Genomic DNA, 25,475 nt, shown 5'->3' on the forward strand with positions numbered 1-25,475 from the left:
ATTAGCACTTTATTTTCGCGAAAAAAAAAATTAGTCTTTGTGAAATTGGTAGATACCGAAACACGAAATAATAAGTGTGTATAGGCAGTATTTGTCAAGGCAAATAAAACATTTCAAATATAGTTAAGTACCAGAAAATATAACGGAAAGTTAGATAAATTAATTATAAATATGAACAGATTGACAAATTTTATTTATTTTATTTATTCTTTATTGTACACAAAAAATTACAAACATATAATAGATATATATTAAATAAAGATGTACAACAGGCGAGCTTAACTCTGTAAGTGTTCTCTTCCAGCAAACTCTGAGTGGAATGGAGCATTAATTACCAGCGGGCAGTGTGCGTACAATAATAGGAGGAAACAATATAGTTGTTTCTATTAAGAAATAATAAATTTATTAATTAATTTATTGTTAATAATGTCAGAACAAAATATATGTTTAGTACAAAAGACGGGTCTAAAGCTTTACCATAAAAGCAGCGTCTTTTAACGTGTGGGTCGCGACCCTCTAGGACAGTCTACCTCAGTAAAAAAATGTATTCGATGTTAAAACTTTGTTATAACTTAATTCTGTATTTATTCGAAATCTAATTATGCAAATGCATAAAAAAATTGTATGGATTGAAGTATTCAGTTCTTACAACATGTTTGTAATATTATAAAATACATGGAAAAAATAAATGGCGAAGAGAGCGGGGGTCGCGAAATAGTTTGCCCTTAGTTACTGCTTATGACATCCATGGGAAGGGAAGGGATGGCCTATTCTATGCCGGGATCACACTGGAAAGCATTAGCCGCGTGTGTTTTAGTGGCGGTTTGTAACATTGTAAACAGAGTCTACATTGTTACACCGTCATCACCATTAATTAATTACCCACAGTAATGTTATATGCCACCACTGAAACACTAAAGAAATTAAAGGTAAGGTGAACTAAGCTTAAAACATTTTTTTTTATACAACTTAGAATGGCAAACAAGCTAATGGCCCACCTGATGGAAAGTGGTAACCGTCGCCTATAGACATGAGCAGCACCATGGACATGACAGAGTATACTATTTCGCCCATGATACCCCCCATGCGTTGCCATTCCTGAGGACTCAGATGTTATTCCTCTGTACCCAGTAAATTCACGCCATATCCCACCCTTCAAACCGAAACACAGCCGTGCAGACGCAACTGATTTACGGTTGAAACACGAATGGGACAGAGGTGGCCAAGCAAACGACTTTTGTACAGTCTCCCTCTGTTATTAAAGTAGGAATGGATAATATAAGGCAAAATTTATGTATTATTAACTAAATGGGATAAATAAAGGACTAGGTGTCATGTCGGTTCTATTCCAGGCCATATCTTTATGATAATGATATGGCCAAAGATATGGCCTGTAATAGAACTAGCTGGAGAAGAATACATGAATTAATTACCCCGATAAGAGGAAACTTTTAAATAAGAATAGAGAGATGTATTGTTATTACAGTATCTGTATATTGGTCCAAGAATTGATATATTAAATAACGGTGATCCAATATGTAACATCTCATAATATCAGAACTCAATAGAAATGAATATCTCTTGCCTCGTTCAAGAGGCTGGTAAAATCTCATTACCTATCTCTCTAATTTGCTTTGACGTTTACTATGTGTGATTTATCTCGATCTATTTAGTATATTTATGTTTATGTATTATTATTTATATTATATATGTATGTTTATGTATTGTAATCTTATTTTTATATTTAGAATATTTTGCAATTTTGTTTGATTCCTTTTATGTATTTACTGTGTCTGACTTGCGCCATCTACCTTTCTTTGTATACGTATCCATTCTTTATGCCAGGTTGTCTGTAAGAGATTGCTTTTAGCGATAAGGCCGCCTTTTATATATGCACATTCTGTATAAATACTCCTTGTATACATCTCTACTGTGCGCAATAAAGAGTTTATTATTAATATAGATATCTGATTGGTACGGGTGATATTGAAATGGGTGATGAACTTTTTATCTGCCATCAGGGCCCAGAAGGACCCAATATATAGATATCAAAACGGTACAGTTGTTACCCATGTCTACATGAAAGTATTTGAATATTTTCGAAAAAATATTGTAGAGACATTTTAGTGTTACAACATTTTTAATTTTACTTTTTTATTCTATCTGATATTAAAAAAAAAAATAACGGTAATAAATTTTGTCAACTAAATTTTATCAAGGCCAACGCATATTTTGTATATTTCTAGGGATCATGTTGCACTGCAGGGAGTCAGCGGATGCAGGTGGCTTAAAACCGTTCTTTATGGCAGTCTGATATGATGATGATATTGATTATGATTGCCTGTTTCCTCAACAAAATGCGTGTAAACAATTAATTGTGTGTTTTGACTTATAACTTAGATTAATTGTAGCAACTTACACTCGATTAGTGACTAGCAACACCTACACGACACACCTACACGAGTGCATTGTTTTAGTTTTAAACCCGTGTAAACAGGTCTTTATCCGGTCATGTTTTTTTTTTTATACTTTTTTTTATTACTTTTCATACTCCAATATATTGGAAATTATATGTAGAAGACTTCCGTTACTTTATTATTACTATTACGCCGAAGCAAGTTACGTAAACTTAAATATAATAGCCTAATGCTTTCTCTTTTAAGTATTAATTGGTTATAGTTGTTTTATTTAATATTCAACTATTTTCTTTATTTTGTAACTACTAGTTGTTTAAAACAAAAAAGCTTTAATTGAATTTTTCCACGGAGTCATAGTGATTAATTTTATGATCGTGTTAAAGGCTCTTTATAGTGTATATTTGGTGGCAAATTGTTTATGGGCAAATTAAAAATATAATTAACTTTTGTCCTTATATGAATTACACTCAGCTTACTGGTATATTTTTTAAGCGTGGAGATATATAAGTTTCTTTTTTTTATATCAACTAACTATAATAAAAAAAAAAAACATGACAGACTTAAAGAGATAAGTTTACTGAGATGAGTTTTTAAATATATGCCACATTTAAAACTGTTAATTAAGTTAAAGTATTTTTAATTTCTAATATTGAAGTCTATGATGAGGTTTCTGTCTTTATTATTGTTTTTTGTTTTTCATTGTTGAAGCCCTGTAGTTGTTGATTTTCTCTCTTTTTCAATTAAATAAAAGATATGGTAATTATATTTTTGGGGTCCCGGATGTTTCTGAATCTAGTCGAATATTTTCGACACTAAGGTTCCGATTCGGAAAAGTGAAATCAATTATAACTATGGCGAAACCAGTTGATCGATTAAATCTGGTTTTAAAACGAAACTACAGAAACGATTTTGATTAATTTCCTATAAGATCAATCCGTAAGTATCTTTTTAATAAAGAAATAATAATCCAAATCGGTTTACTACTGACGGAGTTATTTGGTAACAAACGTGAAAAAAGACAACCTTTTTATTTTCAAAATCGCTTCAAAATAGACGTAAGTCCATTTAAATTTCGAACAAATAAAAAGCACTTGATCAGTTATAAAATATTCAAAGAGCCATCCGTATCGCCGTTCTAAGATATAATCTCTTTAACATTACTCTATGTATCCATCGTGGATTAAATAAACAAACGCATTTAAATCTACGTCCGGACACAGAATAATAGTGATTAGGTAACGTACTGTCTACATCCAGAGAGGCGATAACATCGCAACCGTCAGAGTCAAGGGCGCGACAATGGCAAGAGGCACTCTCCGGAGAGAGCGATGGGAGCACAATATATAAGGCACAATACGCCTTCCGCTTTTTCGCCTCCATTCATGGCCCGTGTGAAGTGATTTCTCAACGAAGAAAGTAAAAGTGGGTCATACAAACGGCGAGATGCGATACTACAGCGGCGGCGGGCTGCGATGCGGCCGCAACGTTTTGCTTTAATGCAATTTGGGATGTCGTCATTAGTTACTGGAGTAACATTTTGCATAGTAATACACCGGTAATAATATTACCGCTTGTATTATATTATAGTTAGTAATGACATAACTCGAGTGCGCGCATACCGCGCGTGCATGTGAGATATTAGAAGTGGCAAATTAAAACGAAAACAAATTAAAAGAGACCGATTTCTACTAATCAGTTAATTTTGTTAGTAATTATTATAATTTAATTTAATAGCTGGAAATCGTTGCATTTTCGATTTGTACAGGCTATATAGCCTTGATTTATTCGTGATTAATGTTTTTTTTTAGTTTAAATATAAGTGTGTTATTGTGTGTGTTTTTTTTATGTGTAATAATAGCAATACGTCCAGGTTTCAAACGAGTAGATACAAAATAATATACAGCCTTTGTGATTCACTGATGATGTACATTATAAAAATATTTATTTATTTCATTCTATAGACTCAGGATGGTTGCATAGATGCATTATCCAGATTCGTCAATATAAGGGTAGTGTCGTGTGGATATTATACTGGTAACCGCAACGATTGTTCTATTTATTTATCTTTTTTATATTTTAAATACACTATTGGGACTCAACACGATGAAAAACCTTTACAGGTAAATAGTACTTACATACCTGAGGATCTACCATGAAATATTTTCTGAAATTTCGGAGCTGAACGAAATACAAATTATACGTTAAAATTACATAATACATACCGTTTAAAAATGTTAAAATATCGTTCTTTTGGACCATTATGGTAGGATTTGCGATGTTAAGCTCCATTTACTGGGCCGATTTCGTTACGAAAAAAAAACACGAAATTGAGTCCAAAAATTCGGAATTACATTTCATGGTAGATCCCATGCTTCTTAATTGCCGACGTTTCGACGTGGATTGTACCACCATGTACACTATCGGTCAAAAGTATTTAAGCCACCCAATAAAATAGACTTTATAAATGTCTGATTGAGTGAAACTACTTCATAATTATTTTAACATGTTTATTAGCCATTACTAGACATAATAAGAATATAATTTTTAAATTTTAGACTCATCTATGTATCCACTTTTATTTTTAATGACCGTCTCACAAAGCTTCGGCAAACTAGCTACTAATTTTTCCAATGTTGTCTTGGTTATCCTTTGCCATTTTTCTTGCAGTTTTTTCCATAAGTCTTCCTGAGATGGGACAACTTTCTCACACCTGTCTATTCAGCTAATCCCACAATAGTTCATGGAGTTTAAGTCAGAGGACTGTGGAAGCCATAATTCCGACAATTACACTATTATGGTTTTATGTCCGGCAGTCGGCAAAACAACAATAAGTTGTTAACGTTTGTACGGTAGATAAGTATTTTGCAGTGTTATCTAATTAATGATCTCTTTAAAATGTATTGTTTGTAACTTAAACAAAATATAGGTGGCCAAATACTTCTGAGCAAGTAATATACGTGTAAACAACGCGAATGTTTAAAAATTAACCATTCTTTATTTCTATCTATCTATCTATTTAAGAGCTGCGCTCTTGTCGGTGGAGCTCCTGCCACTCACTACGATTTTCAGCGAGTCTCTTCACCTCTTGATACGACACGACACCAACTCCTTCCTTGATCTGCCTGATGTAACTATGTCTCGGTCTCCCTCTCCCCCTTCTTCCTTCTATATTACCTTCTATTATAATGTTCATAAGTTCGTCGTGTCGTATCAAGTGTCCCAACATTTTTCCCCTTCTGTCCTCAATAGTTCTAATAATTTGTCTTTTTTCCTTAACCCTAAGCAGGATTTCTTTATTTTTAATAAAATTAAATTACTTACCACAAAACGGTATGCCGTCCGGCGACCATCGTCCTTTAGTATTGCACACCCTTCTGGCCGGCCCGAGGAGCTCGAAGCCTCGCTCGCAGGTATAGGTGGCGACGGTGCCCTCCACCATACCCTCGTCAGAGAATGTGACGTGGGAGTGGGCCGGCGCGCCCGGGAAACGGCATGATGCTGCTGCATACCCTGCTAAAGAATGTTGTGATGAATTAAAAAAAAAGTTGTAATAAGTAATAAAAAGTACACTAAATAACCTACAAAAAAAAATCTAAATTAATTCTTTTAAAACTAGTTACTTTGATTTAAAAACTAAAGTATTAAACCGATTTTGATAATGTATATCTGTGGAACATCTATAAGTACCTCTGTCCCATTCGTGTTTCTACCGTGAAGCAGTTGTGTTTGCATGGCTGTGTTTCGGTTCGAAGGGTGGGATATGGCGTGAATTTACTGGGTACAGAGGAATAACACCTGAGTACTCAGGAATGGCAACGCATGGGCGGGTATCATGTGCGAAACAGTATACTCTGTTATGTCCAAGGTACTGTTCATGTCTATAGGCGACGGTTACCACTTTTCATCAGGTGGGCCGTCAGCTTGTTTACCATTCTAAATTGTATAAAAAAAAGTATGCCTTTTTAGATAAGAAAAAGTATTTACTAAGTCGGTTTTCAAATGACGGATTTATGAGGTAAAAAACATAAAAAAATACAATCAAATTGAGAATCTCCTTCTTTTAAAAGTCGGCTGAAAAAGGTACTAAGTACCCGTAACATGTTAATAAAAAAGAAGACTTAGCTTCGTAAAAATAAGATTCAAAAATACTCCGCATTACTAACAATCCTTCGCCCACAGCAATGTGGACTACCAGAGGGCCTACCATGAAATGTTTTCCGAAATTTCGGAGCCGAACGAAATACAAATTTGATGTTAAAATTTCATAATGCTTACCGTTTAAAAACATTAATATGAAAATATTATTCTTTTGGAATTCTATGGTAGGATTTATGACGAACAAAAGTTAAACTCTATTTACTGGGCCGTATATTAGTTATGAACGAAAACACTAAATTGAGTCCGAAACTTTGGATTTCATTTTATGATAGGCCTTCAGTTCCATTGCTAGCAATATACCTTGCCAGGTCGACCTCCAAGTAACCCCCCTTGGAAACTGTCGTGCTGAATTCCAAGTGTATAACATAACTGGCCTGTTTTCATTCTCACCTATCACCCATCACTGGTGCTCCGCCAGCGTATCCCGTTAGCGCAGGCGGGGTTACCATACCATTTTCACCCATCAAAAAAAAGCCATGACACCTACTTGTACACTGACAATAACAATCAATACGTCAGTGTCATCTACTCAATCAATTACATTGCGTGTCTTCATGACAGAGCACTTCCTACTTTCTTTGTTTGGCACATTGTCATTAAATCTAAGAGAACATCATAAAAGACGCTATAAAATTATTGATTTGATCACTATTGTTACATGTTGGTATGACTGAGTTCACGAGCCCTCACGGCAAGCGAATGCCGATTCTTGTTTTGCGTTTGGTAACACTGGCAGTGTTGGTAGCAGCGCTGACTATGCACATGCGTTCTGTACGCGTGTTCCGGTGGGAACAGTCCGTGTCCGGCGGGATACTAGTCACGTATTGCGTCGTATCGCTCGGTCTCACGCTGTGTGCTGGCACGGAGAACTGTGGCGGTCAGGCTTTGCAAGTATGTCGGTCCATGTTATTCACTGATTATGTAGCTGGGGGAAGGGATTGTTAGTAATGGGGAGGTTAGTGCCCATTGCTATCAATATACCTTATACCGACCTCTACGCGATTCCCTCTAGAAACCATCGTGACTAATTTATCGTTGAATTCGTCACGACGGGCTAACTGACCTGCGTTTCATCCTCACCAATCATCCCTCACTGGTGCCTTGCCAGCGCATAACGATAACGCCGGCGGGGTTGCCATTATATATATATATATATATATATATATATATATATATATATATATATATATATATATATATATATATATATATATATATATATATATATATATATATATATATATATATATATATATATATATATATATATATATATAATGAAATGGCAACCCCGTAAATATATATATATATATACACGCACAACGGCCCAAATAAGAGCTAAGTGCGAAAAAGAGAGTCCAATTTACATTATATATATTATTGTTACCTCATAACTCTGTCAGTTTTATAGAAAATTTATCAAAGGCAAAATAACTGATTTTGTCCCAATTGAAGGCGATTTTTCTATGGAACGTTCATTTTTTAAAATCACCATTCAAAAAGCCCCTTGCTGAATTTCACAGGCATTTCTGTGCGGCGCAGGCGCAGCGATTTTCGCTGTCAACGCAACTGTAATATGGCGGCGCTGGCGTCGCGCCAGCGAGCTGACGCGGGTAGTGGCCGAGCTCCTCTTCGCTATGGGGGTACCATTAAAAAGACATGTTCGGATCAAGGTCTTTTTGAGTGGCATAGCCGCTGCTGCGTTACTACTGGATCTAGCGTTAGCACCATTACTCGGTCAAGCACTTGCCACAGTAAACACTTAAACCACTATTTGATAATACTTGTATTATTAATGTCACGGTTCTTTTAGACTTCTTGAGGTGTACTTGAAAAATTAGAGAATGTAATGACAAAGCTTTTTAGAGACTCTTTGAGTAAATATAAAATTAGGCATGTATATACCTTTCCATCCGTTTGTAACGTGTTCTGTATATTTTTTTTTGACTGACGGCCCTCCTTATTGAAAATGGTAACCGTCGCCTATAGACATGAGCAGAACCATGAACATAACAGAGTATACTGCTTCACCCATAATACCCCCCATGCGTTGTCATTCCTGAGGACTCAGGTTTTATTCCCCTGTACCCTGTAAATTCGCGCCATATCTCACCCTTCAAACCGAAACACAGCAATGCAAACACAACTGCTTCACGGTTGAAACACAAATGAAACAGAGGTACCCAAGCAATCAACTTTTACCATTTTTCATCAGTTGGGCCGTCAGCTTGTTTGCCATTCTAAGTTTTATAAGAAAAAAGGAATGTTACAGGGATATTGCATATGCATTGCTTAGGTAACCACTACCTTTTAAGTTATTCATAGAGTGAAGTCGATCATTCCAAATAGTACTCTCGAATGTTTCACTTAATATTATATAGACCGTTTTGCTGTTACCTAATTGCGATTACCAACTCGCCTACCGAACATGGCAACTGCTGGCAAAACTCCTCTGATGCAGAAGGCATATGTTTCGTAATGTATATAGTTAACGGTCGACGTTAATACTTGTAGACATTTCCCGCGTTTCCACGTGATAATAACAGCTAATCCTACCGCCCACTATAATTCGATGCCCTGGTTTAATTTTATTACTTAGAATTTTTATAATTATAAAAAAAAAGTTGCCACAAGTTTGCCGCCCTTAAAATCTGTCGCTCTTGGTTCTAGTCCACTCGACGTGCTGGCAAATTCACTATTGGGTATTTAGCAAATACGATTACTAATCTCGGGCATTATTTTTGTTTCGAGTATTCAGAAGAGGCGATGTCTATAGAAAGCATTTTATACAATACCTCCTTTTATATTTCGATATTCTCGGAGACTCGTATTAGAAAACACAGTTGGAAGAGTTCACCGAAATTGGACAACGGTTACACTTGCTGAAAATTCTATTTCTATGTCTAAGTGTATTGTATGCAGATTAAGGGCACAGTAAACAGACAGAGAGCTACAATTATGAAAGTCGTGATCGTAGTGGTCGCGTAACAAATTTTGTAACACGTCATCGGGTACTGTTCCGGCGTGAAAGATCCCAAATTGATAACGATCTGCGGCTGACTCGTCATGGAGAAAGCGAATGATACAATTCGCTACAAACTGTATCGGATAATCGGCGTTCACTGCTAGGTCGTTTTAATTGGAAAAAAAAACACAATATCACTACAATTTATGCATGGCCGTAGCTGGGAGGGGGGCGCTTTGAGGGGCAATGCCCTTAAAAGGCCCAATGCCCTATCTTAAAATGAAAGGCCTCGAAAAAATTAGACAGATTTGCTTTTGGGAAGTCGTTTAATTATGGCTTACGCCCTACCAAAAAGTTTTTTGCCCTTCCTTTAACATGGGTCTAGGTACGGCCCTGAATTTATGGTATTCCGTAAACTATGTAACATCTTGTCGTCTAACGTAACACAAAGTCTAAGAACAAAGATCTGATGTCGCAAGGAACTGAAACGTGGACGCTCCAAGCCGCTCAGTGAGCTATAGAGACAACTATGCTTAGAATTTCACTGCGTGATAGAAGCTGGAAAGCAAATATCCACAAAAGAACTAAAGTGATCGATATAATCCGAAGAATCTATAAGCTGAAATAACAATTGGTTGATCACGTAGCTCGAGGAACTGATAACCGTTGAACTCATTTTATATTTATTTATAACGTGAGAAAGGATAATTACGCAGGAATGTGTACGGCTCATGTAGTTGAGGGATGTGGGATCGAATCCTGTCAGACAGAACTGTCGGGAGTTACGTGTTTCAACCCATAATTACATTTGACGATCGAATAATCACGTTCATCTGACTTACTCTATGAAAATTACACCTGTGAAGTTATTTATACGCTGCGCTACGATACTCTGTATGCTTGGCAACTATTTATTTTATTGCACCAAGATAATAAGCTGTCACCCCTTATTTTCTTTCTAAAACCAAGATAGTCTCGAGATGAAACTTTCAAAGTGCATCGCGCGTAAACTTGTCAGCAGCAATACGTTTTGTCGTAAACAGTGCACCGTATTAATAGAAATGGACGCTTATTTTCTGCACAATAAAGTCGAGAATATTATGAAATTAATAGTTGACGTCGGTAAATATTAATTTTGTAAGTAATATTCCCGCGAAACGAGAGGATTGCGGTTTGTGCATCAATTGCATCTTGCTAGCACGATTCTGGACTTTATGCTATGAGGCGTAAGATTGCAAAGAGGCAGCTATGCATTACGTTTTGATGGTTGAGGTCACCACGCTTTCGTGGATAAGGTAATAGTACCATCTTCAAACGCTACTGCAACAATATAGTTGCAGCGATTAGATTATTTTCCGCGTCAAGGTATTTTATGTAATGTAAGATCGATGTATCAGTTTCATTCCTGGCAAATGTTTTTATACACTGTTATCATTGTAAAGATCGCCATTTACCATTAAACTAATGGCTGTAATTATGGACACTAACAGCAGGGTGCTAGCAGGTACACTTTCACTTCCTATTGGTAAAGAAAATAGATACGTAGGAAAGATATTTTTTATTAAGGTTTACATAGAAACTCAAGGCCTCTAGGTTTATCCATCACGTTATCTATATTTCACTAGTTAATAGTATACTGCGTATACGCAGATGCACCTTCCTAAAAGTAAGTCTGGCGGTGTTCATAGTCATAATAATGTAAGCTAGTGCCTCAAAGTAAAAACCTTAAATGTATGTAATCCTTACATAGAAGACATGTGCGTTTCAATTAATTATATAAAATTAATTTAATATCCCCCTTTTGAATTTTTACCAGAGGGAGACTTTGTACAAAAGTCGATTGCATGAGTACCTCTGTCCCATTCGTGTTTCTACCGTGAAGCAGTTGAGTTTGTATGACTGTGTTTCAGTTTGAAGGGTGGGATATGGCAGTGAATCCGAGAGCTGATAGCTACTTTACCCAAAAGATAAATTTGGCAATACAAAGAGGTAACGTTGCTAGTATTTTGGGTACGCTGCCCCGGTGTGGTGCGTTGGGGGATTTCTTATAATTAGTATTATGAAATGAAATGAAATTTATTTGCTAGAAACATTGTAGAAAAGGTGTTGCATTTGTGAAGTTTATAAGATGTCCATTATGTTTCGCCACATGGCATGCAATTTAATTATTAGTATTTAAAATATGTATATTAACTTTAATTTATTGACCAATATATAGATATTATATTATAACTACAATACATAGATTTTACCATATATTATCCACCGCTGTAATCTAGCTTAATACCACAATAGCTTATGTATAAGCCCTAATGGTCGAGGGATGAGCAGTAGCGTCCCTCTTTAAACATCGCCAATAGTGGTTGTTGGTAACAGAACTTCTTTCATACAAGTTTACCTTTTTTAGATTTATATTTTTATATTATAAATATGTCTTTTGATACTTTTTTTGTTTTTCTTCTTGTGTGACATATTATTGTTATATTGTAATTGTCTTGTCTAAGAAAATATATTGGTAAGCCTCTTTTAATTTTGAATTTACTGGGTACAGAGGAATAACACCTGAGTCCTCAGGAATGGCAACGCATGGGGGGTATCATAGACGAAACAGTATACTCTGTTATGTCTATAGTACTGCTCATGTCTATAGGCGACGGTTACCACTTTCCATCAGGTGGGCCGTCAGCTTGTTTGCCATTCTATGTTGTATAAAAAAAAAAATTATTGTCGCTGCCCTCCTCTCCTACCAGCGCCGTTTTTAGTGGTTGCCTATTCAAATTAAAGCAATTTTTATAGAATAGAATAGAATAGAATAGAATTTTATTGCTAACTGTGTACATACATATAGCAGTAACTATTGCTTTGAATTTGACATCAGTATCAACAGTTATACCCTATCAGGCATGCAACAATTTAAAAAAAAAGATTTATAAAAAAAGATGTAACAAAAATTTTATCAAAATCGCTCCAGTCAGTAGTTTAGCTTTTAAAACAGAATAACAGGTTTTGCGTGAATTGAAGCCGATATATTTTTGTGGAACACATTTTTAATTATGTATTTAACCGTAGTCGGACTTTCTGCCCTCGGGCTAGGGTTCACATGGGTATAGGATGGAAGTCGACCAGTGGGTCGACTCGGCTGACAGACACGCGGCGGTTCACACGCCTTTATCATTAATATTGCTTTGTAATAAGAATGACATGCAATCATTTGTATATATGTATTGTGACGGTTCGCCTATAGTACAATAGGTTTAATACCATAAGTACATAGAAAAGAAACAGGGGTTCCTATGGGTGACCGCTGCGAAAGCTGAGCTATTTAATATAAACAAACTTTAAAGTCAAGGTTCACAATAGCGTACAGAGAAGACGTTACCATATATGAAATACTGACACAGAAGGGAAACTCCTTTGATGTGTTTCCAAAGTGTAGTAGATGTCACAAGAAAATTAAATAAATTAAACAAAAATATATTATATTTTATATATAACCAAATTATAGTTTACCTTTTATCATCAGGTGTAAAAAGGATGCATACAACACAGTTTAATAAGGTTTATGAGAGCCTTTAAAGTTTTATAAATTCGATAATAAAATTAATAGAAAATACCAAAATACGTTAACATATAATTAAATTGAATTTGAAGAAAAGTTCAGTTCGAATAATAGGCTAAATCTGATTATTGAAATATCTACCCTTCGGTGACATAATCTATGACGTTATTAGAGAAAGAATAGAAAAAAAAAAGAAAAAAGAAGGGACGGCAGATCGGCGGGCGCGCGGGAGTGGCTTTTTAGGAATTGCGCAATAAAAAAAAAAAAAAAAAAAATGGCGGGGAGTCGTGTTTGAGGAACTGCGCAATAAAATAAAAAAGATAACTGGGATATAGAGCTAGGAGTGACTGGATCTATGAAGGGGTTTAAGATCTTAGTGTATCACTATCGATTAAGTGTGTGAAAAGAGTCAATGGAAGACTGGAGAATCCGGTGAGCTTGTTCCATTTATTACTACGTAGTTAGATTTTTGACTGTGATCACAGGCAAAGTTTATACTTAATATTTTTCCCAACAACTATTAAAATACGTATTTAATCGAGTCCATATACCTTTAGGTAATGCGTATATCGTTAAATGCAATCACATTTGAACAAAGATCTACATCAATATAATTTACGTAATAATAATACATACTTACGTTATTCTACTCATATACAAAATTCAATTATATGGCTGTTTGATAGAAATTCATCGATTTGACTCAATATTCTAATTGTCCAGTTTTGGCAAATACTTATTGAATCAACTATTAAACTATTATAATACTAACTAAATTCATATCTAGTTACTATAAATTATTTATTTATTGAGGATAAATAGACTGAGGTGGCTGTGGTCTGGTCTCATTGCTGGGGAAACAACCATTGATGAGACAGAGGGGTTATTGAGTGGCGACTCTGTATATGCAAGTGTGGTGAGGGCTGCCTCCATTGGTTGGAGTGACTGTTTTATGTGTATTATGGGGACTCGGTGGGTGCAGGAGTTTGGGGCCGTTCCTAGTGGCAGTCTATGGGGAATTGCCTGTGTTCAGTCGTGGATTGGTGATGGTTGAGACGATGATGATGATGGAATAGTTGTATTTATTACACTATTACAGTGTTGATTTGGAACACCTGCTCATGCTTAACGTCTCATGGTAAAGTGTTTTCATACCATTGCTCGGTCAACTGTACTAATGATTCTTTTGTATACTTTTAATTACCCATGATTACATGTGGGAATTTGTTTTACACCAGATGTACAGAGAAACAGCTTAGCTGTTGCAGGTGATTTTATGTGAATGTATTACTTTTAATACATTAATGTGTTAGTAGATAAATTCATGTAACGGTGGGATGTTTATGGTAAACAAGCCTGTATTGTTTAAATAGATATTTTGTCTTGATTTATTATAAACTTTAATATTGATTTTGTTGTAGTAAACAAGCTGATAATAACAATTCTGTGTGTATTACTGATTACTAATAATATTTAATTATGCTGATATTATAGGTGTGGATTTATTTCCTAATGGTAATAAAAGTACTAAAAGATTCTCTGACTATAGTTACTCTTAACTAGGTATGAGGTTCAGTATAAAATTGGTACTGTATGATACTTGTGAAGCTATGTATTTTACTCATATTTAGAAAGGAAGTTGTCCCGGCGATAAGGTTTGTATGTGTGTTGTTTGTTCATGTTATATTGACTAGACAAGTTCAGACAGGGTTAATATTAGTGAATATTTACTGGATTTATATTTAATATACATGTTTGGAATATTTTATGGGAATAGTATGGAGATATACAAGTAGTAAAATATAATATTAGTATTTTATAAATTTAATTATTGAGTTATATGTTTATGTCGGACTGTATCCAAGGAGATATTATCCTATTGATATCAAGTTAGGACAATTACTTTAAATATTAATAAAGCAAACACTAACACTGATTATTCACTTCTTTAATAAATTTACATTAGAGGTTAGGAATCAAATAGATAGCATATTGGGAAAATCTTCACCACACATGTATTTGAGGAATGTTCTTGATAATTAGTACTGTATGTATATATTATTGCAAGTACAATTGCAATAAGAATGTTAAACTTCTAATCTTCTGTTCATTCTTGAATTTGAAAGTAAGCTTGACTACTGATATGAATATAAAACTCCAGCATTACTGGATACTATTAATTATTTCTGGTGTAAACCATGATTATTTATATCACTGATAATTTAGTTGTATATTACGGTTGATATATGATGATTTTATATTTAATTATATTAAACAAATACAAATAAACAAACTTGCTAGTATTTGTTACGTTGACAGTTGTGATAGATAATCAAAATTCAATTCAATACATCAATACGTCATTCAATACGTCATTAATGTGACAGATGTCAAACAAAAGGAGATTATACACGTTATGATTCTATATCTAAGTCTATAGAAAATTTATATAATTTTTTGTTATTTTATAATAACTGTAGGGGAAATATTGGAATTATTTATATGAGAAATTTCACTTAAATGATATGATAATTATTTAAAGACCTAATTTCTTAGGGATTTAATCATGATGATTTAAACACTAAAACACTTGTTTATCTGAGAAATCCTCTTAGTAAATAGGTTTATTAAGACACTAAAAGGAAGTAGATATAGTATAACTATAGTACAGCTACAATAATTGTATGGGACTCACTGTCCTTTCTATACAAATATATATTTAATCTATATCTTTCACATTATAATTATGCAATATATTGCCTCTACTACTACAACATACACAAATAGGACTTATTGTCCTTCCTATAAACCTATATATAATAATTGACCTGGCACTTTAATGTGTAATTTATCAGTACATATGACAACAACCAATTAGGACTTATAGTCCTCTCTATAAAGCTACATAATTATTTAATCTGATTATTTCACAATGTGATTAATCAAACCTCTACAAATATTACAAAAGATTTCTATTACTCTCAACACAATAATAGCTTGTTGGACTTAGTGTCCTCAAACTTATAGAAAACCCAACTGGTTATTTCACGAGACGTTGTTAACTTGTGATTAATCAGTGTCTTTTAAAGGACTTATAGTTCCTTTAGATATATCTCTCTGAATAAATAATTGGTTAATTCACAATGTGGTTAATCAACAATAATATTATATATAATTGACTGGACTTATAGTTCATTCAATAGCACTCATTACTTTTAGTAGCTCTCGACCTATGGGTTGGACTACTCGTTTTTAGGCTCCGGCCTAATCAACAGATTTAACTTGAACCTTGAGTATTCTTGGTATTAAGTAAATAATATTAAATTGACAATGCTATGTTATGATATAGCAATTATCAACATTATATGGCTTGGCCAATTCCAAGGTGTGGAAGGTATCCCCTATCACACAAATCTTCATCTCTATCGGACTGTCTTCACAGGTGATCTCTAATGTCACATTATAGGGCCGAAGGGTTATGTCCCATCAAAGTAAGTTCTGGTGTCTGGGTGATCTCGCTTCTTGGTCTGATCTCTTGTGGAGCCGAAGGGAAACCCCCATTGAGTAAGCTCGTAACCGGGTGACGCTGGGAAACAGTTTCGTACTGTTAGTGGGTGATCTCTATGTCGCCATATAGGACTGAAAGGGTCATCGCCCATGAGTAAGCTCTCGTGTCGGAGTGATCCTGGGATTTCAGTTCCGATCCGTTTGCCTCTGGCAAACACTAATTTATACTGGAAGCATCGTGGGGCTGGTGGAGCCACTGTAATGTTGAAGTAAATGTACTTATGTTTGGTTTGGAACTGAGAATACTCATTCCCTTATTACCATCAGAGTGCATTAATAAATAGTAATACCCTTCCCTACCTTTTTGGAGGAAGAGTTATAGATAGTTGGAAAGTCTTCCACTGGTCCGGGCGTGTGAGGGGCCCGACCGCTCCCCCATTTTTTTATCATTACAGTTATTCTGTAATTTACTATTAAATTAACATAACTTCCTTGTTACATGAATTATGAGTATAATTCATTAATTATTCTTAATCATTAAAGATTTATCAATCATCTTCATTATTTAACTCCTATCATATACCAATTAAAGAACCTTTTGGTTATTACACACACAACGGGTCCTACATTACTAGACGATCACACATTTATTTATCTGGCCAGATGATCAAGTGTTCTACTATAAGATCTGTTCAATATTATGTGTTTATTGTAAGGGTTTATATGATTCATAGGATGTTTGGGGTGTATAAGGCAATATAGGTATGGGGTTATATTGAGGGTGTTAAGCCATTCTTTAGAGTAGGTTTCATTGGATTTTCATAGATTTCATTAGGTTAAGCCTTCGTAGGCTTTTCTTAGGCTTTGTAAGTTTTCCATGTGTAGCTTAGTTTAGAGGGTAGTTATTATAAGGGGTGCGAAAAGGGGGGGACCATCACAATTGGTGCCGTGACCAGGATATAATTGGTTCATGGCTATTTACAGATCAGATCAATAAGAACACTTGGTCACAATTGGAGCTTGTGACTTCAGGGATTGGTTATTAAAATATGAAGGAGTATAAAGTTAAACAGTAATATCTGCTAATAGTAAAATTCAAAACCAACTTTGATGATTATGACTAAATAATTATACCGTCATAGATCTAGGATTTGGACCTAATTTCATGAGCTCTATGTCTATAGGTAAATAGCCTATTTTACTGTTATCTCATGTTCTTAGGATTTAATTTATCAAATTCATTCAGTGGTTACCTATTGGAGTCAATTATACAACAAATTTACATGATTTGGTTTATATTTTATTTTACTCTATATCAATTGAGTAAATAATATTAAGTATTACACTAATAGGTACATAACAATATTAGTGAGGATAGCTTACTAGGTTATATTCAGTTCACATTGATCTAATTTTATGCTATAGGACACATTTATTATTCTTTTGCTTCATTAATTCTCAATACTTACTGAACTATTAATTTAACATTATATAAATTTTATAAACAATAATTATGCTATAATGACTTATACATAAAATTTATTAAATTCTTTTTATTGTGAAAGAAATGATTTAAGATGAATTAATGACATTATTTATTTCTGAGGAAATATCCAATTGACTTTTATTTCATAAACTTTTATGATGCAGTGACATTGATTATATATATAAAAAAAAAAAAAAAATTAAATAATTATGATTTGATTTTGATCCTCCTAAGATGTTTAAATAGCTTATATAATGTTTTATAGGGGGTTTCAAATTGAAAGTTAGACGTTTCATAAAATATCATTAAGGTTAGTTAGGGCCTTTAGTTACTTTATTTGATTACCTAAATTTGAAAATTTAATTAGGTGTTTTCATGTTGTTAAATTTAATTCCAACAATTTATTAGGATGCTATTATAATATTTTATTTATGGTTCTATACATAATTTCTTTATTCCACTTTACAATTATATTTCAGATTTTATTTGATTATTCGCTTATTTTGACTTAGACACTTATTATAAAAAAAAAAAAAAAAAAACTTTATACTTATATCAGAGGGAGATTTTGTAGGTTATTTATACATATACACTCTTTACATGCCTAAGCATTTTACATACTTAGATGTTGCGCACACTTAGTTTATTTTGCTCTTTGTAATTGCACATAACACAAGACATTTGTATCTTTTTAAATGATAATTTATTGTACAAAATAAATTAATTGATGTATCTAATATAGTTGGTTGTATTTATGTTGGATTTGCTGTTGTGATCTTTTGGAGGAGGCGATAGGGGGTGTCTATCTACCTATCTAATGGGGTTACATAATATTTTATTATAAAACTTATTGATCATGTTATTTCTGAGAGTATTAAGAAATAGTCATTGGTAATTTAAGTATATTAAAAGAATTTCTTATAATAAGAGTTTTAAACTATGGGGGCCGTTTGTATTATTTTATGTAACATATTTATAGGAGTCTTAAAATTGGGGGGCCGTGCAAAATTTGTCAGACAGATAAGAGTTTTAAACTATGGGGGCCGTTTGTATTATTTTATGCAACATAATTATAGGAGTCTTAAAATTGGGGGGCCGTGCAAAATTTGTCAGACAGGGGGGCCGGTGGTGATAAATTATTATTTATATAAGCTTTACTTCTATGATTAAAATTAATAAATAAAAATTAAATTTATTTGAATTTTGTTAGGGACTATTATTTTTTTATTCAATGAACACTAGGTTATTTCTTAGATGAAATATGTATTTGTGGTTACTTAGACGCTTCATAAAGTTTTATTCGTATTGTTTAAATTTATTTAACAAATTTATTTGAACATCTTCATTTTAATATTTAATTAACTTGGGATTTTATCTAATCATTTATTTACACTTAGACAATTATTTTAGGATTCTTTCTTTTTGCATTTATTACATTTTAATGCTTAGATTTTTCACTTCATTTCGCTTTAGGTTTTCTATTTAGGCTCTTTCGCTTGTTGATACATTACACTCATACATTTAGGCTTTTATTCTGAACTTCCACTTAGATGTTTAACTTGTATCTTTAAATAGATACTTTATCTAAATTTACTGATACAAATAGAGTATCTGTTAGGTTCTTTACTTGAAGCTCTTCACATATTCAGGTTTTATACATTTAGACTCATCACATACTTAGGCTTTTCAAACATTTAGGTTTTATAGATTCCTTTACACACATTTAGGATTGTATTCATTTATGCTGTTTATGACATTGTAATTACATGCATTGAATTTATTACATATAAAACTTATCTTATTGTAATTATCACTCCGGTAAACTTCTTGATAATTAGGGGCCCGGATGTGACGGTTCGCCTATAGTACAATAGGTTTAATACCATAAGTACATAGAAAAGAAACAGGGGTTCCTATGGGTGACCGCTGCGAAAGCTGAGCTATTTAATATAAACAAACTTTAAAGTCAAGGTTCACAATAGCGTACAGAGAAGACGTTACCATATATGAAATACTGACACAGAAGGGAAACTCCTTTGATGTGTTTCCAAAGTGTAGTAGATGTCACAAGAAAATTAAATAAATTAAACAAAAATATATTATATTTTATATATAACCAAATTATAGTTTACCTTTTATCATCAGGTGTAAAAAGGATGCATACAACACAGTTTAATAAGGTTTATGAGAGCCTTTAAAGTTTTATAAATTCGATAATAAAATTAATAGAAAATACCAAAATACGTTAACATATAATTAAATTGAATTTGAAGAAAAGTTCAGTTCGAATAATAGGCTAAATCTGATTATTGAAATATCTACCCTTCGGTGACATAATCTATGACGTTATTAGAGAAAGAATAGAAAAAAAAAAACAAAAAAGAAGGGACGGCAGATCGGCGGGCGCGCGGGAGTGGCTTTTTAGGAATTGCGCAATAAAAAAAAAAAAAAAAAAAATGGCGGGGAGTCGTGTTTTAGGAACTGCGCAATAAAATAAAAAAGATAACTGGGATATAGAGCTAGGAGTGACTGGATCTATGAAGGGGTTTAAGATCTTAGTGTATCACTATCGATTAAGTGTGTGAAAAGAGTCAATGGAAGACTGGAGAATCCGGTGAGCTTGTTCCATTTATTACTACGTAGTTAGATTTTTGACTGTGATCACAGGCAAAGTTTATACTTAATATTTTTCCCAACAACTATTAAAATACGTATTTAATCGAGTCCATATACCTTTAGGTAATGCGTATATCGTTAAATGCAATCACATTTGAACAAAGATCTACATCAATATAATTTACGTAATAATAATACATACTTACGTTATTCTACTCATATACAAAATTCAATTATATGGCTGTTTGATAGAAATTCATCGATTTGACTCAATATTCTAATTGTCCAGTTTTGGCAAATACTTATTGAATCAACTATTAAACTATTATAATACTAACTAAATTCATATCTAGTTACTATAAATTATTTATTTATTGAGGATAAATAGACTGAGGTGGCTGTGGTCTGGTCTCATTGCTGGGGAAACAACCATTGATGAGACAGAGGGGTTATTGAGTGGCGACTCTGTATATGCAAGTGTGGTGAGGGCTGCCTCCATTGGTTGGAGTGACTGTTTTATGTGTATTATGGGGACTCGGTGGGTGCAGGAGTTTGGGGCCGTTCCTAGTGGCAGTCTATGGGGAATTGCCTGTGTTCAGTCGTGGATTGGTGATGGTTGAGACGATGATGATGATGGAATAGTTGTATTTATTACACTATTACAGTGTTGATTTGGAACACCTGCTCATGCTTAACGTCTCATGGTAAAGTGTTTTCATACCATTGCTCGGTCAACTGTACTAATGATTCTTTTGTATACTTTTAATTACCCATGATTACATGTGGGAATTTGTTTTACACCAGATGTACAGAGAAACAGCTTAGCTGTTGCAGGTGATTTTATGTGAATGTATTACTTTTAATACATTAATGTGTTAGTAGATAAATTCATGTAACGGTGGGATGTTTATGGTAAACAAGCCTGTATTGTTTAAATAGATATTTTGTCTTGATTTATTATAAACTTTAATATTGATTTTGTTGTAGTAAACAAGCTGATAATAACAATTCTGTGTGTATTACTGATTACTAATAATATTTAATTATGCTGATATTATAGGTGTGGATTTATTTCCTAATGGTAATAAAAGTACTAAAAGATTCTCTGACTATAGTTACTCTTAACTAGGTATGAGGTTCAGTATAAAATTGGTACTGTATGATACTTGTGAAGCTATGTATTTTACTCATATTTAGAAAGGAAGTTGTCCCGGCGATAAGGTTTGTATGTGTGTTGTTTGTTCATGTTATATTGACTAGACAAGTTCAGACAGGGTTAATATTAGTGAATATTTACTGGATTTATATTTAATATACATGTTTGGAATATTTTATGGGAATAGTATGGAGATATACAAGTAGTAAAATATAATATTAGTATTTTATAAATTTAATTATTGAGTTATATGTTTATGTCGGACTGTATCCAAGGAGATATTATCCTATTGATATCAAGTTAGGACAATTACTTTAAATATTAATAAAGCAAACACTAACACTGATTATTCACTTCTTTAATAAATTTACATTAGAGGTTAGGAATCAAATAGATAGCATATTGGGAAAATCTTCACCACACATGTATTTGAGGAATGTTCTTGATAATTAGTACTGTATGTATATATTATTGCAAGTACAATTGCAATAAGAATGTTAAACTTCTAATCTTCTGTTCATTCTTGAATTTGAAAGTAAGCTTGACTACTGATATGAATATAAAACTCCAGCATTACTGGATACTATTAATTATTTCTGGTGTAAACCATGATTATTTATATCACTGATAATTTAGTTGTATATTACGGTTGATATATGATGATTTTATATTTAATTATATTAAACAAATACAAATAAACAAACTTGCTAGTATTTGTTACGTTGACAGTTGTGATAGATAATCAAAATTCAATTCAATACATCAATACGTCATTCAATACGTCATTAATGTGACAGATGTCAAACAAAAGGAGATTATACACGTTATGATTCTATATCTAAGTCTATAGAAAATTTATATAATTTTTTGTTATTTTATAATAACTGTAGGGGAAATATTGGAATTATTTATATGAGAAATTTCACTTAAATGATATGATAATTATTTAAAGACCTAATTTCTTAGGGATTTAATCATGATGATTTAAACACTAAAACACTTGTTTATCTGAGAAATCCTCTTAGTAAATAGGTTTATTAAGACACTAAAAGGAAGTAGATATAGTATAACTATAGTACAGCTACAATAATTGTATGGGACTCACTGTCCTTTCTATACAAATATATATTTAATCTATATCTTTCACATTATAATTATGCAATATATTGCCTCTACTACTACAACATACACAAATAGGACTTATTGTCCTTCCTATAAACCTATATATAATAATTGACCTGGCACTTTAATGTGTAATTTATCAGTACATATGACAACAACCAATTAGGACTTATAGTCCTCTCTATAAAGCTACATAATTATTTAATCTGATTATTTCACAATGTGATTAATCAAACCTCTACAAATATTACAAAAGATTTCTATTACTCTCAACACAATAATAGCTTGTTGGACTTAGTGTCCTCAAACTTATAGAAAACCCAACTGGTTATTTCACGAGACGTTGTTAACTTGTGATTAATCAGTGTCTTTTAAAGGACTTATAGTTCCTTTAGATATATCTCTCTGAATAAATAATTGGTTAATTCACAATGTGGTTAATCAACAATAATATTATATATAATTGACTGGACTTATAGTTCATTCAATAGCACTCATTACTTTTAGTAGCTCTCGACCTATGGGTTGGACTACTCGTTTTTAGGCTCCGGCCTAATCAACAGATTTAACTTGAACCTTGAGTATTCTTGGTATTAAGTAAATAATATTAAATTGACAATGCTATGTTATGATATAGCAATTATCAACATTATATGGCTTGGCCAATTCCAAGGTGTGGAAGGTATCCCCTATCACACAAATCTTCATCTCTATCGGACTGTCTTCACAGGTGATCTCTAATGTCACATTATAGGGCCGAAGGGTTATGTCCCATCAAAGTAAGTTCTGGTGTCTGGGTGATCTCGCTTCTTGGTCTGATCTCTTGTGGAGCCGAAGGGAAACCCCCATTGAGTAAGCTCGTAACAGGGTGACGCTGGGAAACAGTTTCGTACTGTTAGTGGGTGATCTCTATGTCGCCATATAGGACTGAAAGGGTCATCGCCCATGAGTAAGCTCTCGTGTCGGAGTGATCCTGGGATTTCAGTTCCGATCCGTTTGCCTCTGGCAAACACTAATTTATACTGGAAGCATCGTGGGGCTGGTGGAGCCACTGTAATGTTGAAGTAAATGTACTTATGTTTGGTTTGGAACTGAGAATACTCATTCCCTTATTACCATCAGAGTGCATTAATAAATAGTAATACCCTTCCCTACCTTTTTGGAGGAAGAGTTATAGATAGTTGGAAAGTCTTCCACTGGTCCGGGCGTGTGAGGGGCCCGACCGCTCCCCCATTTTTTTATCATTACAGTTATTCTGTAATTTACTATTAAATTAACATAACTTCCTTGTTACATGAATTATGAGTATAATTCATTAATTATTCTTAATCATTAAAGATTTATCAATCATCTTCATTATTTAACTCCTATCATATACCAATTAAAGAACCTTTTGGTTATTACACACACAACGGGTCCTACATTACTAGACGATCACACATTTATTTATCTGGCCAGATGATCAAGTGTTCTACTATAAGATCTGTTCAATATTATGTGTTTATTGTAAGGGTTTATATGATTCATAGGATGTTTGGGGTGTATAAGGCAATATAGGTATGGGGTTATATTGAGGGTGTTAAGCCATTCTTTAGAGTAGGTTTCATTGGATTTTCATAGATTTCATTAGGTTAAGCCTTCGTAGGCTTTTCTTAGGCTTTGTAAGTTTTCCATGTGTAGCTTAGTTTAGAGGGTAGTTATTATAAGGGGTGCGAAAAGGGGGGGACCATCACAGTATCTTATCTGAATCACGCGAGGCCGTTTTGTTTGAAATTATGATAGATCACACACCAATACGTGTGTGTTCGATATGTTAAACTTGTTTTGAACAATATGAAATGGGAAACGAGCTAATGGGATTCCTTCAATTAGGTGGTTATCTAATTGTCTTTTATATATATGAACGGTACTGTTATGGTGACGGTACCCCGTCAGTGTTGCCATTTTTTAACATTAAGATATTAGATAGATAGATAATTTATTTACATTACTTACAGCACACAAATTACAATAAAAAAAAACATACACATAATACACTGTAAAAGAGATAAAAGAATGAAAATACAAAAAAAAAATATGTTTTCTTTAAATAGAAACAGCCACGCCAGCCAGATACTTTACGGCGGAAACACAACTAAAATTTAAATTTTAAGACATGAACGGGAATAAAAGTAAATTGGCCGGAATAAAAGTAAAATTGGTTTGAATAAAAGTAAAATTGACCACAATAAAAGTAAGCATATGTTCTCTTCCATCTCAAATAATAATTAATTACGTGTATAACAAATTTTACGGTAATTGGTTGCATTAATAAAGTACCGAGTGGTAGCAATATCAAATCAATTCAATACTTTATTTGCTGAATAAGTGTTCATAATTGGAAATAGCTCATTTATACTTTTCAACCGATTTCAAAATAACGAGGTTCTCAATTGGGTTGTATTTTTGTTTGTTATCCCATAACACTGTCAGCACTAAACCTATTTAAA

General features: G+C 33.4%; 2 protein-coding genes across 4 annotated transcripts in view; one reads left to right on the plus strand and one right to left on the minus strand.

The window, feature by feature from the left end:
• Positions 1-25,475, minus strand: part of LOC113517669 (CUB and sushi domain-containing protein 3) — a 105,670-nt gene that overhangs the window by 51,052 nt on the left and 29,143 nt on the right. For 2 of the 3 annotated variants that reach the window (XM_052895413.1, XM_052895412.1), the window contains exon 2: positions 5,739-5,930. In XM_052895413.1, the coding sequence (XP_052751373.1) occupies positions 5,739-5,930 (192 nt within the window). The remainder of the gene's footprint in view (positions 1-5,738; positions 5,931-25,475) is intronic. The other variant, XM_052895414.1, reaches the window with a different exon arrangement.
• Positions 7,101-8,393, plus strand: LOC113513320 (uncharacterized). Its single transcript, XM_026897313.3, has 2 exons — positions 7,101-7,466; positions 8,099-8,393. The coding sequence occupies exons 1-2, from the start codon at positions 7,242-7,244 to the stop codon at positions 8,339-8,341; spliced, it is 468 nt and encodes a 155-aa protein (XP_026753114.2). The 5' UTR covers positions 7,101-7,241; the 3' UTR covers positions 8,342-8,393.

Source organism: Galleria mellonella, unplaced genomic scaffold (assembly GCF_026898425.1).
Source record: "Galleria mellonella isolate WM207_F2 unplaced genomic scaffold, CSIRO_AGI_GalMel_v1 utg28, whole genome shotgun sequence".
NCBI classification, from domain to species: domain Eukaryota; kingdom Metazoa; phylum Arthropoda; class Insecta; order Lepidoptera; family Pyralidae; genus Galleria; species Galleria mellonella.